Source organism: Cetorhinus maximus, chromosome 5, assembly GCF_964194155.1.
Source record: "Cetorhinus maximus chromosome 5, sCetMax3.hap1.1, whole genome shotgun sequence".
NCBI lineage: Eukaryota > Metazoa > Chordata > Chondrichthyes > Lamniformes > Cetorhinidae > Cetorhinus > Cetorhinus maximus.
The window spans coordinates 49,227,968-49,245,401 of record NC_135883.1 but is presented as its reverse complement, the minus strand read 5'-3'; the positions used below and the strand labels follow the sequence as shown (position 1 = coordinate 49,245,401).

The following is a 17,434-nucleotide window of genomic DNA, read 5'->3' as shown; positions in this document are numbered from 1 at the left end:
GTAGATGTAGACAGGAAAACTAGTGAGAAAATATACATGAGAAAAATATACAAATTTAAAGTTAAAAATGGTATAGGATTTTTCAAATAACTCTGGACAGCTCTTGTCATAAGGATTTATGGATGCAGGCTATTAAAATACAAATTCAATTATTTCTGAACAATTCAACAAGTGCATCAGTTGTGGTTTAGTTGGCAGCGCTCACCTCTGAATCTCTAGGTTCAAGTCCTACTCCAGGGCTTGAGCACAAAAATGAAGACTAACACTCCAGTGCAGTACTGAAGGAACATTGCACGGTGGCCGAGACATTAAACCTGCTTGGGTGGATGCAAAATACCATGTGGCATTATTTCAAAGAAGAGCTGGGAAGTTCTCCCCAGTATCTTGGCTAATATTTGTCCCTCAATCAACATCACAAGGCTGGGGCAGGGAACTATTATCTGATCATTATCACATCACTGTTAGTGGGAGTTTTCTGTATACAAAATGCCTACCATGTTTCCTACATTATGACAGGGACTGCACTTCGAAAGCACTTCATTCGCCATGAAGTGCTTTGACCCTTCCAGTAGTCGTGAAAAGCACCATATAAATGCAATTCTTTTTTATATGAAATCCGAACTAAGATGGAAATATGATGTTTTTCCAGATTGCAGGATATAAATATCATGTATAGATTTCAGATCTTGCACACCGAGGCCAGCAGAAACTACCTCAATTCACTCATTATGAACTGATACCCAGTTTCATTTTATACAACAGACATCAAGGATACTGGTCAGTCTGAGGTCTCCGGAAATGTTCAGGAAGGTTTGCTTCATAGAGACGTCGAGCCTTGGTGTTTCCCATATCTTGCATGCACTGCAAAATAGAAGACCACAAAGTTATCAACTCTTCCAAACATCTGTTACACTCAAAATAATCAATGGGACATGATGCAGTAAAGGAAATATCTGTGAAGGATTTATTTTTATTGCAGAGGGTAGTCAAGTATCATAGTAGACTTGAAATGCTTAATTGTTTTAAAACTGACTGTCTGGATGGCGCTGGGACAAAGCTTCAAAATCGACAATGTGCTAAATGGGGGTTTTCTGGCCCCTGGCCACAACAAAAAAGACAAGAGGATTTTGAAATGCATTAACACTACTTAATGAACTAGAGTTTTATTTTCCACAAAATGACAATCATGACTATGCGCAAATGACTTAACAGTTGAAATAAAAGTAGCCAGCCAGTAATTGCACAACTGAAAACATTTGCATAATGGCATACTTGTGAGATTGATAAGGATGCGCATTCGATTGAACTCTCACAGGTACCAGAGTGTTCCATCTCAACTAGGAAGAAAAATAAAAAGATGAAAAACATCCAAAAGGAACAGTTATCCCATTCTGTTGTGAAATTTTGTCCTGCACTGTCCACAGCTTTGGATGGCATTTGATGCCTGTTACTTTTCTTTCCTTATTGGGTTTAGGGACAAAATCACATGGAGAAGGAAAGGAAAGGTAAAGAGGACATTAGATGCTTTAAAGCAAGTACTTTTATTTTGAAGATCACACAACTGCCACGTTAACTCTCCCTCTATCAGCTTCTGACTAACCTGATTAATATACACAGAAAATGCTTGAAATGTAATCAGATATCAGAACAGTTGTTCCAAGCATGGCTTTGCCATGGCTATTTATGGGTTCAGTTTGAATGAGTTTGGGATTGTCTAGCATATTAGAGTCTTAAGTGTCAATTATTTTTCCTATGGGATGTGGGCAACACTGACAAGACCACATTCCTTGACCATCCTTGGTTGTTTTGGATAAAGGACTGGAACAGAATTTTGAAAAATCGTGTCAGGTTTCAATAACCACACAATTTTTTAAAATGAAGATTATTTCAGCACTCTAGTTCCAATACCCTAAACATGTAGACCTGCTGCCAGCACCACTGCATAACCAATACAGGGAATAACTCTGGCTGCTTTAGCCTGCAAACATCTCCCCAACAAGGTGAATCAGTGCAAGACATACACAGAAGCAAGACCATGACTCTGTGTACTGATAACATACTACCAGAACATTACAAAGTCAGTGGTAAGTCAATGATTATTTCCTGCAACAAAACTCCAAACCTGAAGCTGAGAATTTTAAATTTATCATGAAATTGCATTTTATTTCCAATATTTGGCTTTGGTTAGGACAAGTTCCAAAGTCAAGTGCCCAACTGACAGATTACACTTAAAGCAGCCATGGTCTTCACACCAAAAATCAGTTTCATCCAAACAAATTTCAGGTTGAACAGAGTTAGAGGCTCTCCATTTGACATTGATTTGGATCTATTACGACTGAGGCATCAATAAAGACGCCATGCAAAGACCACTGACCTGGCTCCATCTATACACAATCAAAATTCAGAATAGAGAGGCACCCTTTCAACATTCCTCAGATATGATGTAACACCTTTTGCTTCACTTTTTTTAAAATGGGATAAACAGTAAGGTACTGTTTAGATGACAATGTACAGCAGAAAAGGCAATTCAGTTCAACAGGTCTATGTTAATGCTTATGCTCCGCAGCAGCCTCCTCCTACCCTGCTTCATCTAATCCTATCAGTATATCCTATTCTTTTCTCCTTCATATAATTAGCTAGTTTTGCCATAAAAGCATCGATGCTATTCAACTCATCTGCTCCCCATGGTAGCGAGTTCCGCAATCTAACCACTCTCTGGGTAAAGGTGTTTCTACTGAATCCCTTATTAAATTTATTAGTGGCCATCGCGTTTATGAACCCTGGCTTTGAGTGCTTGTGAAGGGTTCATTTCAAAGCAGATATTTGGTCTACTCACCAGTTGTTGTAAAGTTGTTACCATTTCAATACCCATTGTATGCTCTAAGCTGTTAAATTCTAATGTATATTCTTTACGCATTTATATTCCACAACTCTGTGGTTGTGGTGCTTCCCACAGAGTTAAATGCCACAACTGGTATCGCTGATTGCTGTTATGTATATGTAACCAGCATCTGCAGAAGCCATGAAAGCCTTAAACTTCAAATGTATACAGTAATCTTGAATTGTGCTAGTTTTTAAAACAAAAAAAGAAAGGTTCTGCATCACAAACAATTTGTGTTGTGAATTTATCTATCCCAGGTAAACTGGAATCAAAGATTGTCAGACAAAATGGTAACTGAACAATGGTCTGCCTTTAAAGTGGAGATGGTTCCCAAGAGGGGGAAAGCGAAGGCAAACAAAGCCAGAGCACCCTGGGTGACAAAAGAGATGTGAGAGTAAAGATGAAACAGAAAAACGATGTGTATGACAGATGTCAGGCTGATGATTCAAGCAAGAGCCAGGCTGAATATAGAAGGTTCAGAGGGGAAGTGAAAAAGAAGTCAGGCAAAGAGGAAATATGAAAATATACTCTCAGCTAATATAAAAGAGATTCCAAAAGTCTTCTAAAGGCATATACATCGCAAATGGGTGGTAAGAGGAGGGGTGGCCTCAGGGTCCAAAAAGGAGAGCTATGCATGGAGACAGAGGGCAGAGCTGAGGTACTAAATGAATACTTTCCATCTGTCTTTAGCAAGTAAGCAGATACTGCTAAAATCATAGTGAAAGGGGAAGTAATTGAGATACTAATGGGCTAAAAATTGATGGAGATATCAGAAAGGCTGGCTGGACTGCAAGTTGATAAGTCACCAGGACCAAATAGAATGCATCTGAAGATGTTAGTGATGCAAGGGTGGAAATTGTGGAGGTACTGGCTATAATCCTCCAATTCTCCTTAAGATACAGGGGGTGGTGGGAGAGGACTAGAGATGCGCATATGTTACACCCTTGAACCAAAAGAAAAAAAGGATAAGCCCAGCAACTACAGGCCAGTCAGTTTAAAAAGTGTGGTGGGAACACTTGTAAAAGCAATAAACCCCTGCAGGGGTCTGTGCCGGGGCCTCAACTTTTTACAATTTACATCAATGACTTAGATGAGGGGAGAGAAGGCATGGTAGCTAAATTTGCAGATGATACAAAGATAGGTAGGAAAGTATGTTCAGAAGAGGACAAAGATTGTAGACGGGTATAGGTAGATTGAGTAAGTGGGCAAAAATCTTACAGATGGAGTATAATGTGGGAAAATGTGAAATTGTTGACTTTGGCAAGGAGAATGAAAAAGCAGAGTGTTCCTTAAACGGAGAACGGCTTCAGCATTCCGAGGTGCACAGGGATCTAGGTGCTCTCATGCATGAGTCACAAAAAGTTAATGTGCAGGTACAGCAAGTAATTAAGGTGGCTAATGGAATGCTACCCTTTATTACAAGGGGAATTGAACGTAAAAGTAAGGATGTTATGCTTCAGTTACACAGGGCATTGGTGAGAATGCATCTCGAATAGTGTGTGCAGTTTAGGTCTCCTTATTTAGGAAGGTTGTAAATGCATTGGAGGCTGTTCAAAGCAGGTTTACTAGGTTGATACCTGGAACGAGCGGGTTGTCTCATGAGGATAGGTTGGACAGATTGGGCTCGTTTCCATGAGTTGAGAAGAGTGAGGGGTGACTTGACTGAAGTATATAAGATCCTGAATGGTATTGACAAGGTGGACGTGCAAAGGGTGTTTCCTCTTGCAGGTGAATCCAGAACTAGGGGTCACCCTTTTAGGACAGATGAGGAGAAATTTTTTTTCTTTCAGTGGGATGAGAGACTTTGGAACATACTGTATCAGAAGGCAGTGGAAGCGGAATCATTGAATATTTTTAAGGCGGAGCGTTGATTCCCTTGCCTAACAAGGGTCTAAAATTACCGGCGATAGATGACAATGTAGAATTCGAAACACAAACAGATCAGTCATGATCTTATTGAATGACAGAGCAGGCTCGCGGCACCGAATGGCCTACTTCTGCTCCTATTTCGTATGTTCAGCAAGCTGTGACCAAAAAAATTCACTTTGAAAAAAAGTGGATTAAAGAAAGCCAACATGGATTTGTTAAAAGGCAACTCGTGTTCACCTAATTTTATTGAGTTTTATGATGTAACAAAGAGAGCTGATGCATTTACATGGACTTCCAAAAGAGGTTTGATAAAATGCCACATAACAGGCTTGACAATAAAGTTGAAACCCATGAAATAAAGGGGGCATAGCAACATAGATACAAAATTGGCTAAGCGACAGGAAACAGTAGTGGCAAACACTTGTTCTTTTAGGCTGGAGGCAGGTTTTCAATGGGGTTCCCCTGGGGTTAGTACTAGAACCATTGCTTTTCATAGAAAACAGACGGGCTGGTTAAAACAAAAGTGTGGACACGTGGCAGGTGAAATTTAACGGAGAGAAGTGTGAAGTGATCATTTTTTTGTGGGAAGAATGAGGAGAGGCAATACAAAATAAAGAATACAACTGCTAATGGGGTGCAGGGGCTGAGGGACGTAGGAGCTTATGTGCACAAACTGCTGAAGGTGGATAGATAGGGTGGGCAGTTAAAAACGTAAATGGGATCCTGGGCTTTACAAATAGAGGCACACAGTACAAAAGCAGGGTTCAGTTCAATTCTGGGCAATGCACTTTAGGAAGGATGCAATGCTTTAGAGATAGTGCAGTAAAAGGTTTACAACAACGATTCTAGGGATGAGAGACTTCAGTTACAACGATAGATTGGATAAGCTGGGATTGTTCTCCTTACAGAAGAGGGACTGAGTGGATATTTATAGAGGTGTTTAAAATCACAAAGGGTCCAGAGTAGATGGTGGAAGGGTCAAGATCCAGAGGACACCGATTTAAGGTGATTGGCAACAGAAGCAATGATAACATGAGTAAACAGCAGCAAGTGGTTAGGGCCTGGAATGCTTTGCCCAAGAGTGTGATGGAGGCAGATTCAATCGTGGCTTTCAAAAGGGAACTGGATGACGCCTTAAAAAAAATTCTGGGCTACAGGAAAGGGCAGTGGAGTGAACTAACAGGGTCACTCTTGCAGAGAGCCAGCACGGACATGACAGGCTGAATGGCTTTGTGTGCTGTAATCATTCTATAATAAAGAGAGTTGCCATTGCAAATTGTAAATTGACTTTAAAACAGGTGTTACCATATAAACTATATGTGCAGAAATGATTTTGTCTTGAGGGGATTGGGTAACTTTGTTCCTTTTTCCAACGATTGATAGCAACATATTCCTGTACCACAGAAATGGATGCCATCCTCCTTCAGGTATTACTAGGAGACTTCTTTGACAGGACCCAATTCCCTGCAAGGTGGATAAAGCACCACAAAGCCGACATCCAAAAGATTACAATGTTATTAAAAAAATAGTTTCAGTTAAGAGTGACATTTAAAACTCCATCAGTGAAGCAGGATGTACTAAGCAACACAAACTGAAGTTGATGACATGGCTTATACCTGTATTTGTTCTGGTGTCCATTGGTCCAAGTTAACCGACTTTACTCGGGATATATGAACGCCAAGGTTTCGGTGGATCCCTGCACACCGGATACAAATAAAAACACCAAGATTCCAGGAAGCCCATCTTGGACCTGCAGAGAAAAGGAGCGCAAAAATCAAGTTGAAATCCTCAAATTTCTTTGCATGAACTGAAGAATAATTTTCATGACTGTTTTTCTAGTTAAGGCCTTCCACCTCATTTGGTGGAAATCCAAATACTGGAGTATGGAAACAGATTCAAAACAACTGTACATAAAGGAAAAAAAGAAAGCCATGATAAGAATCAAAAATGACAATAAATCAACCACATTTAAGGCTAGTGTTCCATGGCTAGTAAACCTACCGAGCAAGGTGAATTCAAGAGACACTTAGTCAGTCAATGGAATGCAACATCAAATTTCACAAAAAGAATAATCAGAGAATCAGTGAAGTTTTATCAGCTGTGCTTGAGGGGTTTGGGTGCTATTTAGAGAAGCTCACGACAAAAATCATTTTAATTGCAATGGAAGAAACTTAAATTCCCAATGCGTTTATCTGCCAATGCTGTGACAGATGAGAGCCAGTTCCAGGGTATGTAAGGAACTGAAGATGCATTATTATGTTACAGTTAATGAAAAAGGTTTCAAATTGGTTGAGAAATCTTGTCACTCAGCAGACATTTGCTGCTGCGAAAAATCACAGATTGCAGCATAAAACTTAAATTTTATCAAGAAAAAAATGCATTTGAGATAATCTAGGTTTTAATTGACTCCTTACTTCTAGACCTAAAATTTCCATTTGAGTAACCAACTCGATAAATTCATAGAAATTGTATTCCAATTATTCAATTTGCCTTTATTTAAGTAATAAAATCATTAGCAATATGAAAATATGGCTTAAATGACAATTACAAGTGGCAAGATGGACTCAAATGCAGAATTTAACACAAAAGCAAAATACTGCAGATGCTGGAAACCAATCAGAAATGTTAACCGTTTCCCCAAATGTTACTCAACCTGCTGAGTATTTTCAGAATTTTCTGTTTTTATTTCAAATGTAGACTCATTTGGCAAGTAAAAGAGAGGAAAAAAGAAACCATAGTGTTTGATTCAAAATTGGAATATTAACATTTTAACTGATATCTGGAGTACAAAACTACCAACAAAAAAAAATTCATCCCATGGAAACCCAGATAGGAAAATTTTACTGCTAACCGAGTACACAGCTCATAAGCCAATACTAAATTCTGTGACATGCTACATTCAGAGAGACCTGAATGATTGCCACATTTCAGAAAATGAGCAAAAACTTGATCAAAAAGCTGGAGGATCTAAAAAAAGGAGGGAAAGAGAGCCATTTAGCAAAGAAATTCCAGAGCATGAGACCCAGACTGAAGGCAAGGCTGCCAGTGGTGGGGCAAAGGCATTAGGTGATGTGCAAAACATGAAAGTTGGGGTGGACGTTATAGGGCCAGAGGAGGCTGCAGAGTTAATGAGGGGCAAGGCCTTGAAGGGAAAAACGTTAAACACAAATTGTCCGTACTCAATACAACAGCATAACATGGGGATGCCTTGGTTATCCATACTAAGTAGATGTATGACAGTTTAAGTCAACTCCCAAAAGGCTCAGATTTTTCATGGCAGCAACTGATACCACTGTACCCAAGGAGGTATGCCTGGCCAATCATAATTCATAACAGGCTCTTTACAATGCAAGAAACTAACTTATTTAACCTTCTTGGAAGGGGAAAAAGAACCAATGACAGACTAGGGCAAAAGGTAGAGAGATAATAAAGGCTTTGAAAGCCAAGGATAAAACCATGGACTTAGAAAGATTAAAAAGATAAATTATATATTAATTGTAATGTGCTCAAGCTCCCAGTACAGGGAGTTTGTGGTGGATAGACCATTGAAACTGTAGATTCAATTTTGCAGGTGGCAAGAAAGCATATTAAGGTCCTAGGATGTACAGCTAAAGGCTGTCAGAGGAAGTAATTTTGGAATTGCGTCTAACTTTGCCAAGATCACACCTAATGCGTCTAACTTTGCCAAGATCACATCTAATGTACTGTTCAACTCTGGTCACACAGACATCCAACAAAAAGGTGGCAACAAAGCTGATTTCTGAAACGATAGATAAGGAGAAATGGTCTACCCTAATCCCTTACTTGGGTCAGAAGGTCTTACTTAGGTCTCTAAAATGCGGCATTGGAGGAATTAAATCCTGAAAAATGTTCCCATTCTGTGTAAAATTAGGAAAACTGGGAAAGCAGGTTAAAAGATAAAAATTAAACTAGGAAATTTAGACGTTTTCCCATAAGGCAGCAATTCTCAATAAGAACGATAGAACGGAACACAGTCCACACCACCCCCATTTAAATGACATAGCTATCGATAATGGGCAAATGGTTCTGATCGTTTGCCACTGGCATCTATTACACAAGGTGCTACTTTAAATTGCATTGAGTGCGCTAATTTGAGCAGTTAAGCAGCTATTTGCACCTTGTTGAAATGTGATTACCTATTAAATATTTTCAGGCACCCCACTGCCTTCAATCTAGTCATTGTTTCCCAGATTGTCACTAACCTCAACTCTGCTGGAGTTCTTCCTTCACCAACCCTCACTCAGAGTCCTAGTCCCAACTCTGCATAGCCTGCTTCCACCTCCTTCCCAAAATCCACAGACGAGGCTGCCCTGGTAGAACTATCGATTCAAGTTGTTCTTGCCCAGAGATCTTATTTCTTCTTATCTCAACCATTTTTTCTCCCTTTACCCAGTCAATTCCTACCTACATTCACAACTCTTCAAAGGCCATCCTCCAGTTCAGGTATTTCCTGACCTTCAGTCTCCTTTTTTACCATGGGTGCCTAGTCCCTCTTGATCTCCAACCTTCTTCACCAGGGCGGCCTGCGGGCATTGTTTCTTCCCTGAATGGAGGTCCAACCAGTCCCAATCCATCACCACCACCACCCTGTGCCAAAAGGCATCTCTATGGGAACCCATGTTAGTCTTAGCTATGCCTACCTTTCTATGGGATACATAGGATATTTTGTTCTAATCCTGCTTGGATTCCCCACCTTCACCTTGTCTTGGTACATTGTTGACTAAACTGTGCCACTTCCTCCTGCTCTTGCCCTGATCAGAAAATTTCATCAACTTGCCTTCCAATTTCCAACCCCCACACCTTCACAAGGGCCATCCTACTCTTACCTTTCTGACTTCTGTCTCTATTTCTGGGGATAAGCTGTCAACCAATATTCAATATTTTCCAAAGTTCCCTAGATCCTGGAAAGGGCCCAGTGGATTGGAAAACTGCAAATCTAACACCTTAATCCAAGAAAGGAGGGAGACAAAAAATTGGAAACTATAGGCCAGTTAGCCTATCAGGAAAATACTGGAATCCATTAAGTAGCAGCAGGACATTTAGAAGAATCATATTAAAACCATGTTGACGCTACTTGATTGAATGAAAGGAAAATAGTGTTTGCTAAATTTAAATAAAATTCTTTGTGGTGGTAGCAAGCAGGGTAGATAAAGAGAAACCAGTAGATGCAGTACAGCACCTTAAGTGTTTGAAAGCTGCAGGGCTATGGGCCGGGTGCAGGAAGCTGGGATTAGAAAGGGCACCTGGGTGTCCTTGGGCTGGCATGGACAAGATGGGCTGAATGGCCTCCTTCTGTGCTGTAACTTTTCTATGGTTCTATTTGAATTGCCTAAAGGCATTTGATTCCTTTAGAATCCAAGGGAAATTCTGGTAATTAGAATCCTAACTTGTGAACTGAACATTGAGAGTGAGAGGATGTGAGAATGGGCGTGCGAGCATTTCAGAGAGAAGCAGCACCATGAAGTTGAAATTCAAACAGGGAATTCTGGGAAAGGTTGGCATGATCTTGGAAGGTAATGTGTTCAGGGGCTTGAGAGGAAAGGGAGGAGAGAGATGGGGCAGGGCTGTTTGAAAGGATAGAGAGGTCAAGGGTTAATGATGGCAAAAGAACCAAGATTGGACATCTACCACTGATACACTTGTTAACACTAAACCAAGACTTTAACTACAACTCTAAGATTTTTTTTAAAATTACAGCATTCACAATTTCTCATGTCTGTTAAAAAAAACTTTTTATTAAAAGTATACCACTGTGAGAGATCACTTGATTAGCTTTAAGTGAACATAGTAAATTGGCATAATGCTATCTATTTGCTGAAGAGCTCTCTGCTATAATTGGATGAATGGATCACAAATTTTAGATTAGATTCAAAAAATGGAATTCTCATATTTGGGTTCATATTGGACCACAATCATTCTTCAATTTTCAGTTTAATCATTCCAAAACTTGCCTCAAGGTAGCTGACTGATCAAAAGCAAAATACTGCAGATGCTGGAAATCTGACTGATCAAGGTTGGTTAATAGTCCTCTCTATAATATGAATAGATGAATGCAGTATTTTCCTTTGTCTAAATTAATTTCCCCTCAGAATATAGTGAATAGTATGTCCCTTATAGTTGTGATACAAAGCCAATTAGAGAGTTTTAATTCCCAATTCACAACCTGAAAACAGCAGCCACTCCAGTATCTGTCTCCTGCCAAAATAGTAAGACATTTCAGCTAGACCATTCACCAGGTGTCTCAACTAATTTGAGGTGATTATAAAGCAACTGAGATGATATTTTGAAATATAAAAAAAAATGCTGAAAACGCTCAGCAGGTCAGACATCATCTGTGGAGAGAGAAGCAGTTAACATTTCAGGTCATGTGAGGTTGCGCCCTTTCTTCTGAACTGGAAAATGTTGCTGCACAAGAGCTCATGGTGTTGGGATAAAATATTAGCATGGATAGAGAATTGGCTAACCAACGGGAAACAGTCTGAATAAATGGGTCATTTTCAGGTTGGCAAACTGTAATTAGGGCCGTGCCACAGGAATCAAGTGCTAGGGCCTCAACTATTTACAATCTATATTAATGACTTGGATGGAGGGGCTGAAGGTGTTGTAAATAAAAACAGAAAATTCTGGAAAAACTCAGCAAGTCTGGCAGCATCTGTGGAGAGAGAAACAGAGTTAATGTTTCGAATCCATATTTTGAGTCTTGAGTGGACTTGAAATGTTAACTCTGTTTCTCTCTCCACAGATGCTGCCAGACTTGCTGAGTTTTTGCAGCATTTTCTGTTTTTATTTCAGATTTCCAGCATCTGCAGTATTTTGTTTTTAATGAGTGTACTGTAGCCAAATTTGCTGACGATATAAAGATAGGTAGGAAGGCAAGTTGTGAGGACACAGAGTCTAAGGGATATAAATGGGTTAAGTGAGTTGACAAGAAAATGGCAGATTGAGTAGTAAATGTGGGAAAATTTGAGGTTGCCCACTTTGGAAGAATAAAAAAGCAGGATATTGTTTAGGTCTTTTTCCTTTCAGGCTAGGAGCTATTCTGCTGCACTGCTCTCACACAAACCCTGGTCAGGAGCCAATTAAAACATTGTTGCCAGGCATTCCCCATTAGACCAGTCTCCTCCTCGGCACCATCCTGTCTTGAATGGCACACACTTTTCTAAGACAGCAACATTGTATATATCCCTCACTGTTCCAGTAGAAATGTCTTTCAAACTGTAGCCATTGTAATTTAATCCACAGTCCAACAGAAATAAAACAAATAAAAATTATGAAACGTGATTTCAAAATGTGTTTCATCACAAGGTATGTGACACATGGACAACAAAACACGAGAGATTTACTTCCATTCATCCTTCCTCCTCCTTACACAACCGTCAACATTTCTTACCCCTTTAACTTATTTTAGTATTTTACACCCGGGACAATACATCAACGATCACATTATCTTTGCCGGCAATATAAACAATCTTAACATTGAAACAATAAACTCCATCTAAACAGTCTCGCATTTCAAGTTTTAAACTTTTCAACGAAAGCCAGCGGATTATGGTCAGTGTAGAAGAGTGCTTCTTTGTTATTGTGTCAGACATAAACTTCAAAGTGTTGAGACAAAAACAATGCTAGAGTTTCTTCTTCTACTGTAGAATGGTTCCTCTAATATTGAATTAGTTTCTTGGAAAAGTACCCCACCATTTTCTCGATCTCCAATTTAACATCTTGTAATAGGACTGCACCTACCCCCAAGTCACTAGCATCAATTGCCATTTTAAAATGTTTGGTAAAGTCAGCAGCAGCCAACACTGGTTCATTTATTAAAATTGCCTTCCGTTTTTGAAAGGCTGTTTGGCATTCAGCTAACCATTCCACTTTTGCCTGTTTTCTTAACAAATTGGAGAGAGATACAGCTATTGTGCTGAAATTAGGCACAAACTTCCTATAAAACCCACACATTCCCAAAAACCTCATGTTTTCTCATACTACTTTACATGCTCCTAAGTGTCTTTCTAGAAAGATGGACATGTAATCCAATATGGAGGATTCGTTTTTCTGCTTTAGGGACTTTTCCTTAATCACTTTTAATGGGACTTATTTCATGACCATAGATCAATTCAAATGGACTAAATCCAGCATATTCATTTGGAGAATCTCTGGTAGCAAATACTAAGAAATCTAATCCTTTGTCCCAATCCTTTGGGTATTCATGGCAATAGGTCTTAATCATGGTTTTGAGTGTCTGATGGTATCTCTCTAAAGCTCCCTGTGTCTGTGAGAGATAGGTGGTAGTTTTTGTTGTTTAATACCCAAATTGCTGATTATGAACTGGAATATTTTAGACATGAAGTTAGAACCTTGGTCTGATCGTATTTTAATTGGTAGGCCATAACGAGTGGAAAATAGAGTTAACTTTTCCACTACCACCTTAGCTGTAATTGTCCTTAAACAAATAGTTTCTGGAAATCGGGTTGTCATATCCATGATTGAGAGGATATACTGATGTCCTGCTTTTGTTTTGGGTAATGGTCCTAGGCAATCTACTAATGCCTGACTGAATGGTTCTTCAAATACTGGTATGGGTATTAAAAGGTGCTGGTTTGATACCTGACATGCAAGACACGTTTTACAAAATTGCTCTATGTCCTTGGCCAGGTAAAATACCTGTTTATCGATGCTTGGGTTTTCCATATTCCTACATGCTCTGTCATGAAGCTATCAATGTATATAATATTTTGGAAAATATTTTCCTTTAAAAAGAGATTCAGTCTGTGGGTGCGTCTTAATTGGATTAAAGCCAGCTAGTCTGGGTGCTTTGATGTACTAGTTTGAGATGTAAACAGAGATAGCTTGTATTTGCATTTTCTTTTGAGTAGAACATTCAAGTGGGGTGAAAACTTGATGCTTTTCTGACAGCTACCAAGCAATATGTTTATATTACTAATTAAATTGGTATTATGAAAGGGGTTTCATTGTTAAGAGGTGAAGTTCAAAGAGGTTGTTGATACAATAAGAATTAATATTCAATGGGGCTGGTAGGTATAACATCAGTAGTTTTCAGGTGTACAGGGTAGAGGCAATGTAAGATCAAAAGGCAGTTGTAAGCCTCCAACTGGTCCAACTGGCTCCACAGTGGAAAGAACCTCATTTTGAATTTGTATGGTGAAAATGCTTTGCCTGATGTTTGGTTAAGTCTATGAGTTGCTGTTGCCTTAATGGAGATTAGTTTGGGAATTTGTTATAAGTTATGATAGCAGTAATTTGTAGCCATGTGTAAATATATCTTAACCTGTGTAAATTAATAAAATTTTTCAATTAGTTAGCGTAAAGCCTCGAGAACTAGTGGTCTGATTCCTGAGTTTAGAGTCGCATCTCAAACATAACACTTAAAATTATAGGTTATGACAGTTGTTTAGAGTTTCCCTCTGGGATTTTTAAATAACTCCGCTTTACCAACTGCACGGGTCATAACACCTGCCATAGGAATTTCATGTGCTGCTCGCAATATCTCCTTACGATGTTTGACCGGCACCACTATCTGATGAATAACTGCCTATTCCTCATCCACAGGTCTGTGAGGGTGAGGGTATCTCCACTCCCTCACCAGAACTCAGCTTTTAATGTAATAGCACTCCGGAACTCCTTCCACCTCAGCTTCAACGTGAGCTGACTGTGCTAACTTGTTTAACTCTGGATCTGCTTTCTGAGCCTCAATTAATGAAGACATGCCAAACACTTCCTTTGAATCATACTGATCCTTAAAAGAAGTTTCAGCTACTCTAGCATCTGCTCATGGTATTACTGTGACCTCTGGTGATGGGCTTTGTTTAGCCATTGTTCTGGTCACCATACATGGAAAAATACCAGGAACTTGTTCTTGTAACTGCTCTGTCTCTTTAACCGCTCTCAGATTTTCCATAATTATGGGTGAAGCTATAACTTTCACTCCTGCCAAATCATTCCCCAGGAGTAAATCAACTCCATCCAGTGGTAATTTCTTAACCACTCCTAAAACCACCGATCCAGACAACAAATCACACTCCATTTGCACTTTGTACAATGGAACCGGGATTATAGTCTCCACTTATCCTGTTAACCAATACTTTAGCTTTCATTGAACTCTCTGGAGGGAAAATTAGGTCCTTCTCCAGCAAAAGAGTTTGAGTAGCTCCTGTGTCCTTTAATATAGTTATGGATTTAGCTGCATCATTTGATGAAAAAATGGTTATCTTTCCTTTAGACAGAAACCCTTTAAATCTCTCATCTACCTTATTCACTTCACCTGCATTCACAGCAGTGTTTACCTCCAGACCCTTATTTGTAGTTAAAAGCTACAATTTGATCTGAGGCATTTTCTTTGAGTTCCCTTTTCAGACTCACTCTTACGAATTCCAATAAGTCCCATGAGCTTCCCTCGCAAATTCCAGCATTCTGAACGAATGTCCCACTTTATTACAATGGAAACACTTAAGCCTTCAAGTTTCACCTCCACCCTCAGTACCTTCCTTCCTGATCTGGGGAGATCTCAAGGTATTCCCAGCTATCCATTCCTTACCCTTGCTATTTGCCTTCCTTTCACTCTCCCACTTTCTATCCTTGACAAATTTATGGGGGTGATGGAAAAAAGGTTTAGTTCAATGGATCAGCTCAATTGTCAGCCATTACTGCTGCCCATCTAGCAGTTGCAACCCTTTGGTCTTCAACATAGGTTTTTATTGCAGAACGTAGGGAGTTTTTAAATTCTTCTAAGAGAATGGTCTCTGAGAACGTCATAGGTAGTTTCAACTCCTAATGCTCATATCCACCTGTCAAAACTACTTTGCTTAACCCTTTCAAATTCAATCTAAGTTTGCCCAGGTGGTTTCATTAAATTTCGAAACTTTTGTCTATATGCTTCAGGGGCCAACTCATATGCACTTAAAATAACCTTTTTCACCACATCATAATCCTTAGACACCTTCTCTGACAGTGAAGCATAAATTTCCTGTGCTCTACCTGTCAATTTGCTCTGCATGGGCAATGTTCAGTTTTCATTTGGCCAGTTCATCTGTTTAGCTATCTTCTCAAATGAAATAAAGAATGCTTCAATATCCTTTTCCTCAAACCTAGGAACAGCTTCACATTTAAACATCTCCCAAAAAGTTCTGATCCAGAAAAAAGTCCTTTTTAACTGCCAGCATTCCAAGCTGGAATTTTCTCTCTCGCTTTTTCTCTTTCCTGCCTGGCTAACCTCACCATTTTTAACTCCCTTCAAAATGCTCTCTTTTCCTTTTCTTTTGCTTCCTCTGGCCTTTTTTCTGCTGCCTCTAGTTTCAATTTTTTTTATTTGCAACTGAATTTGAGCCCATTCCAATGAACCAACCTTTGAGAACTCGGTCTCTCGAGCATTCTTTCCAATTTCAAATGCTGTGCCATCTCTTCAATTATCTCTGCCTTCCTAGCTTTGGCAGGCAATCCTACTCTTAATTTACTTGCTAATTCAATTAATCTGGATTTTGGGATCCCTTGTAAAGTTTTCAGGGACATCTCTTCCACTTGCAGGAGAGTTTTAGCAGTTTCCAGTGCCATCTTATTTTTGGACAGTGCAAACCTGGTGTTTCCTTTTAGCTTTTGTTACTTACTAAATCTACACCCAAATCGTCATCATCTTTAGTTCCAAAACATCCTGGACCTCAGCCCCCAAACTTTGTCACGACTCACTGGGGATAGTGTGCTGCAAGATCAAGCCCCACTACTCCCTGAGCTGTGACAAATGTGAAAAAGTTTGATCAAACCACCTATCTGTTTAATTTAGGTTAACAGAATACGAGGACCAGGTTTGTAAGCTTAATAAGTAAATAACTGTTTATTGAACAAATTGTCTTTAACCAGTGGCAAAAGAAAGAAATATGAACTAACTTCTAACTTTTTAACCTAAACTCTACCCCTTACTATACACCCACAAACAAGACACACAAAATCATGGATTTTAAGGGTGGATTAAAACAGTTCAATAGCACCAATTCCAGAGTACAGGTTGATTTTGATTGACGTCTTCCAAATTCCCTTCAGTTGACGACACGAGGTGCTCTTCCAGTGCTTTGTCTTTAGTTCACTGGTTGAACACTTGCCTTTCGATGTCTCTAACAGCGATGCTCCCCTTTGCCTCTTGACAGGGGTTTTCAGAGAGAGCAGGTTAGAGAGAGATGAGGAGGAAAGGCCAGCCAGCTATTATTGTAGAATTACTGGAATCTTACACACATAGGAAGGGGGGTTAGGTCTTTTTCCTTTCAGGCTAGGAGCTATTCTACTGCACTGCCCTCACACATACCCTGGTCACCTGGTCAGGAGCCAATTAAAACGTTGTTGCCAGGCAGTTCCCCATTAGACCTGACAACTCCTCGGCACCATCCTGTCTTTCATGGCACACTCTGGTCCAGGACAGCAACATTGCATATATCCCTCTCACCGTTCCAGTAGACATGTCTTTTGAACTGCAGCCATTGTAATTTTAATCCACAGTCCAACAGAAAAAAAAAATATGTTCTTTACACAAGGGAGATGGTATAGAAGTAGGGAAGTCTTGCTATAACTGTACAGGGCATTGATGAGGCCATACCTGGAATAGTGTGTATAGTTTTGGTCTCCTTACATAAGGAGGGATATATTTGTATTGAGAGCAGCTCAGAG

At 39.6% G+C, this 17,434-nt stretch overlaps 1 protein-coding gene across 2 annotated transcripts in view; it reads right to left on the bottom strand.

Annotated features, from left to right (window-relative positions):
- Nucleotides 1-17,434, bottom strand: part of smap1 (small ArfGAP 1) — a 344,710-nt gene that overhangs the window by 275,059 nt on the left and 52,217 nt on the right. For both annotated transcript variants that reach the window (XM_078541858.1, XM_078541859.1), the window contains exons 2-3: nt 6,367-6,500; nt 776-861 (exon numbers count right to left, since the gene is read on the bottom strand). In XM_078541858.1, coding sequence (XP_078397984.1) covers nt 776-861; nt 6,367-6,500 — 220 coding nt within the window. The remainder of the gene's footprint in view (nt 1-775; nt 862-6,366; nt 6,501-17,434) is intronic.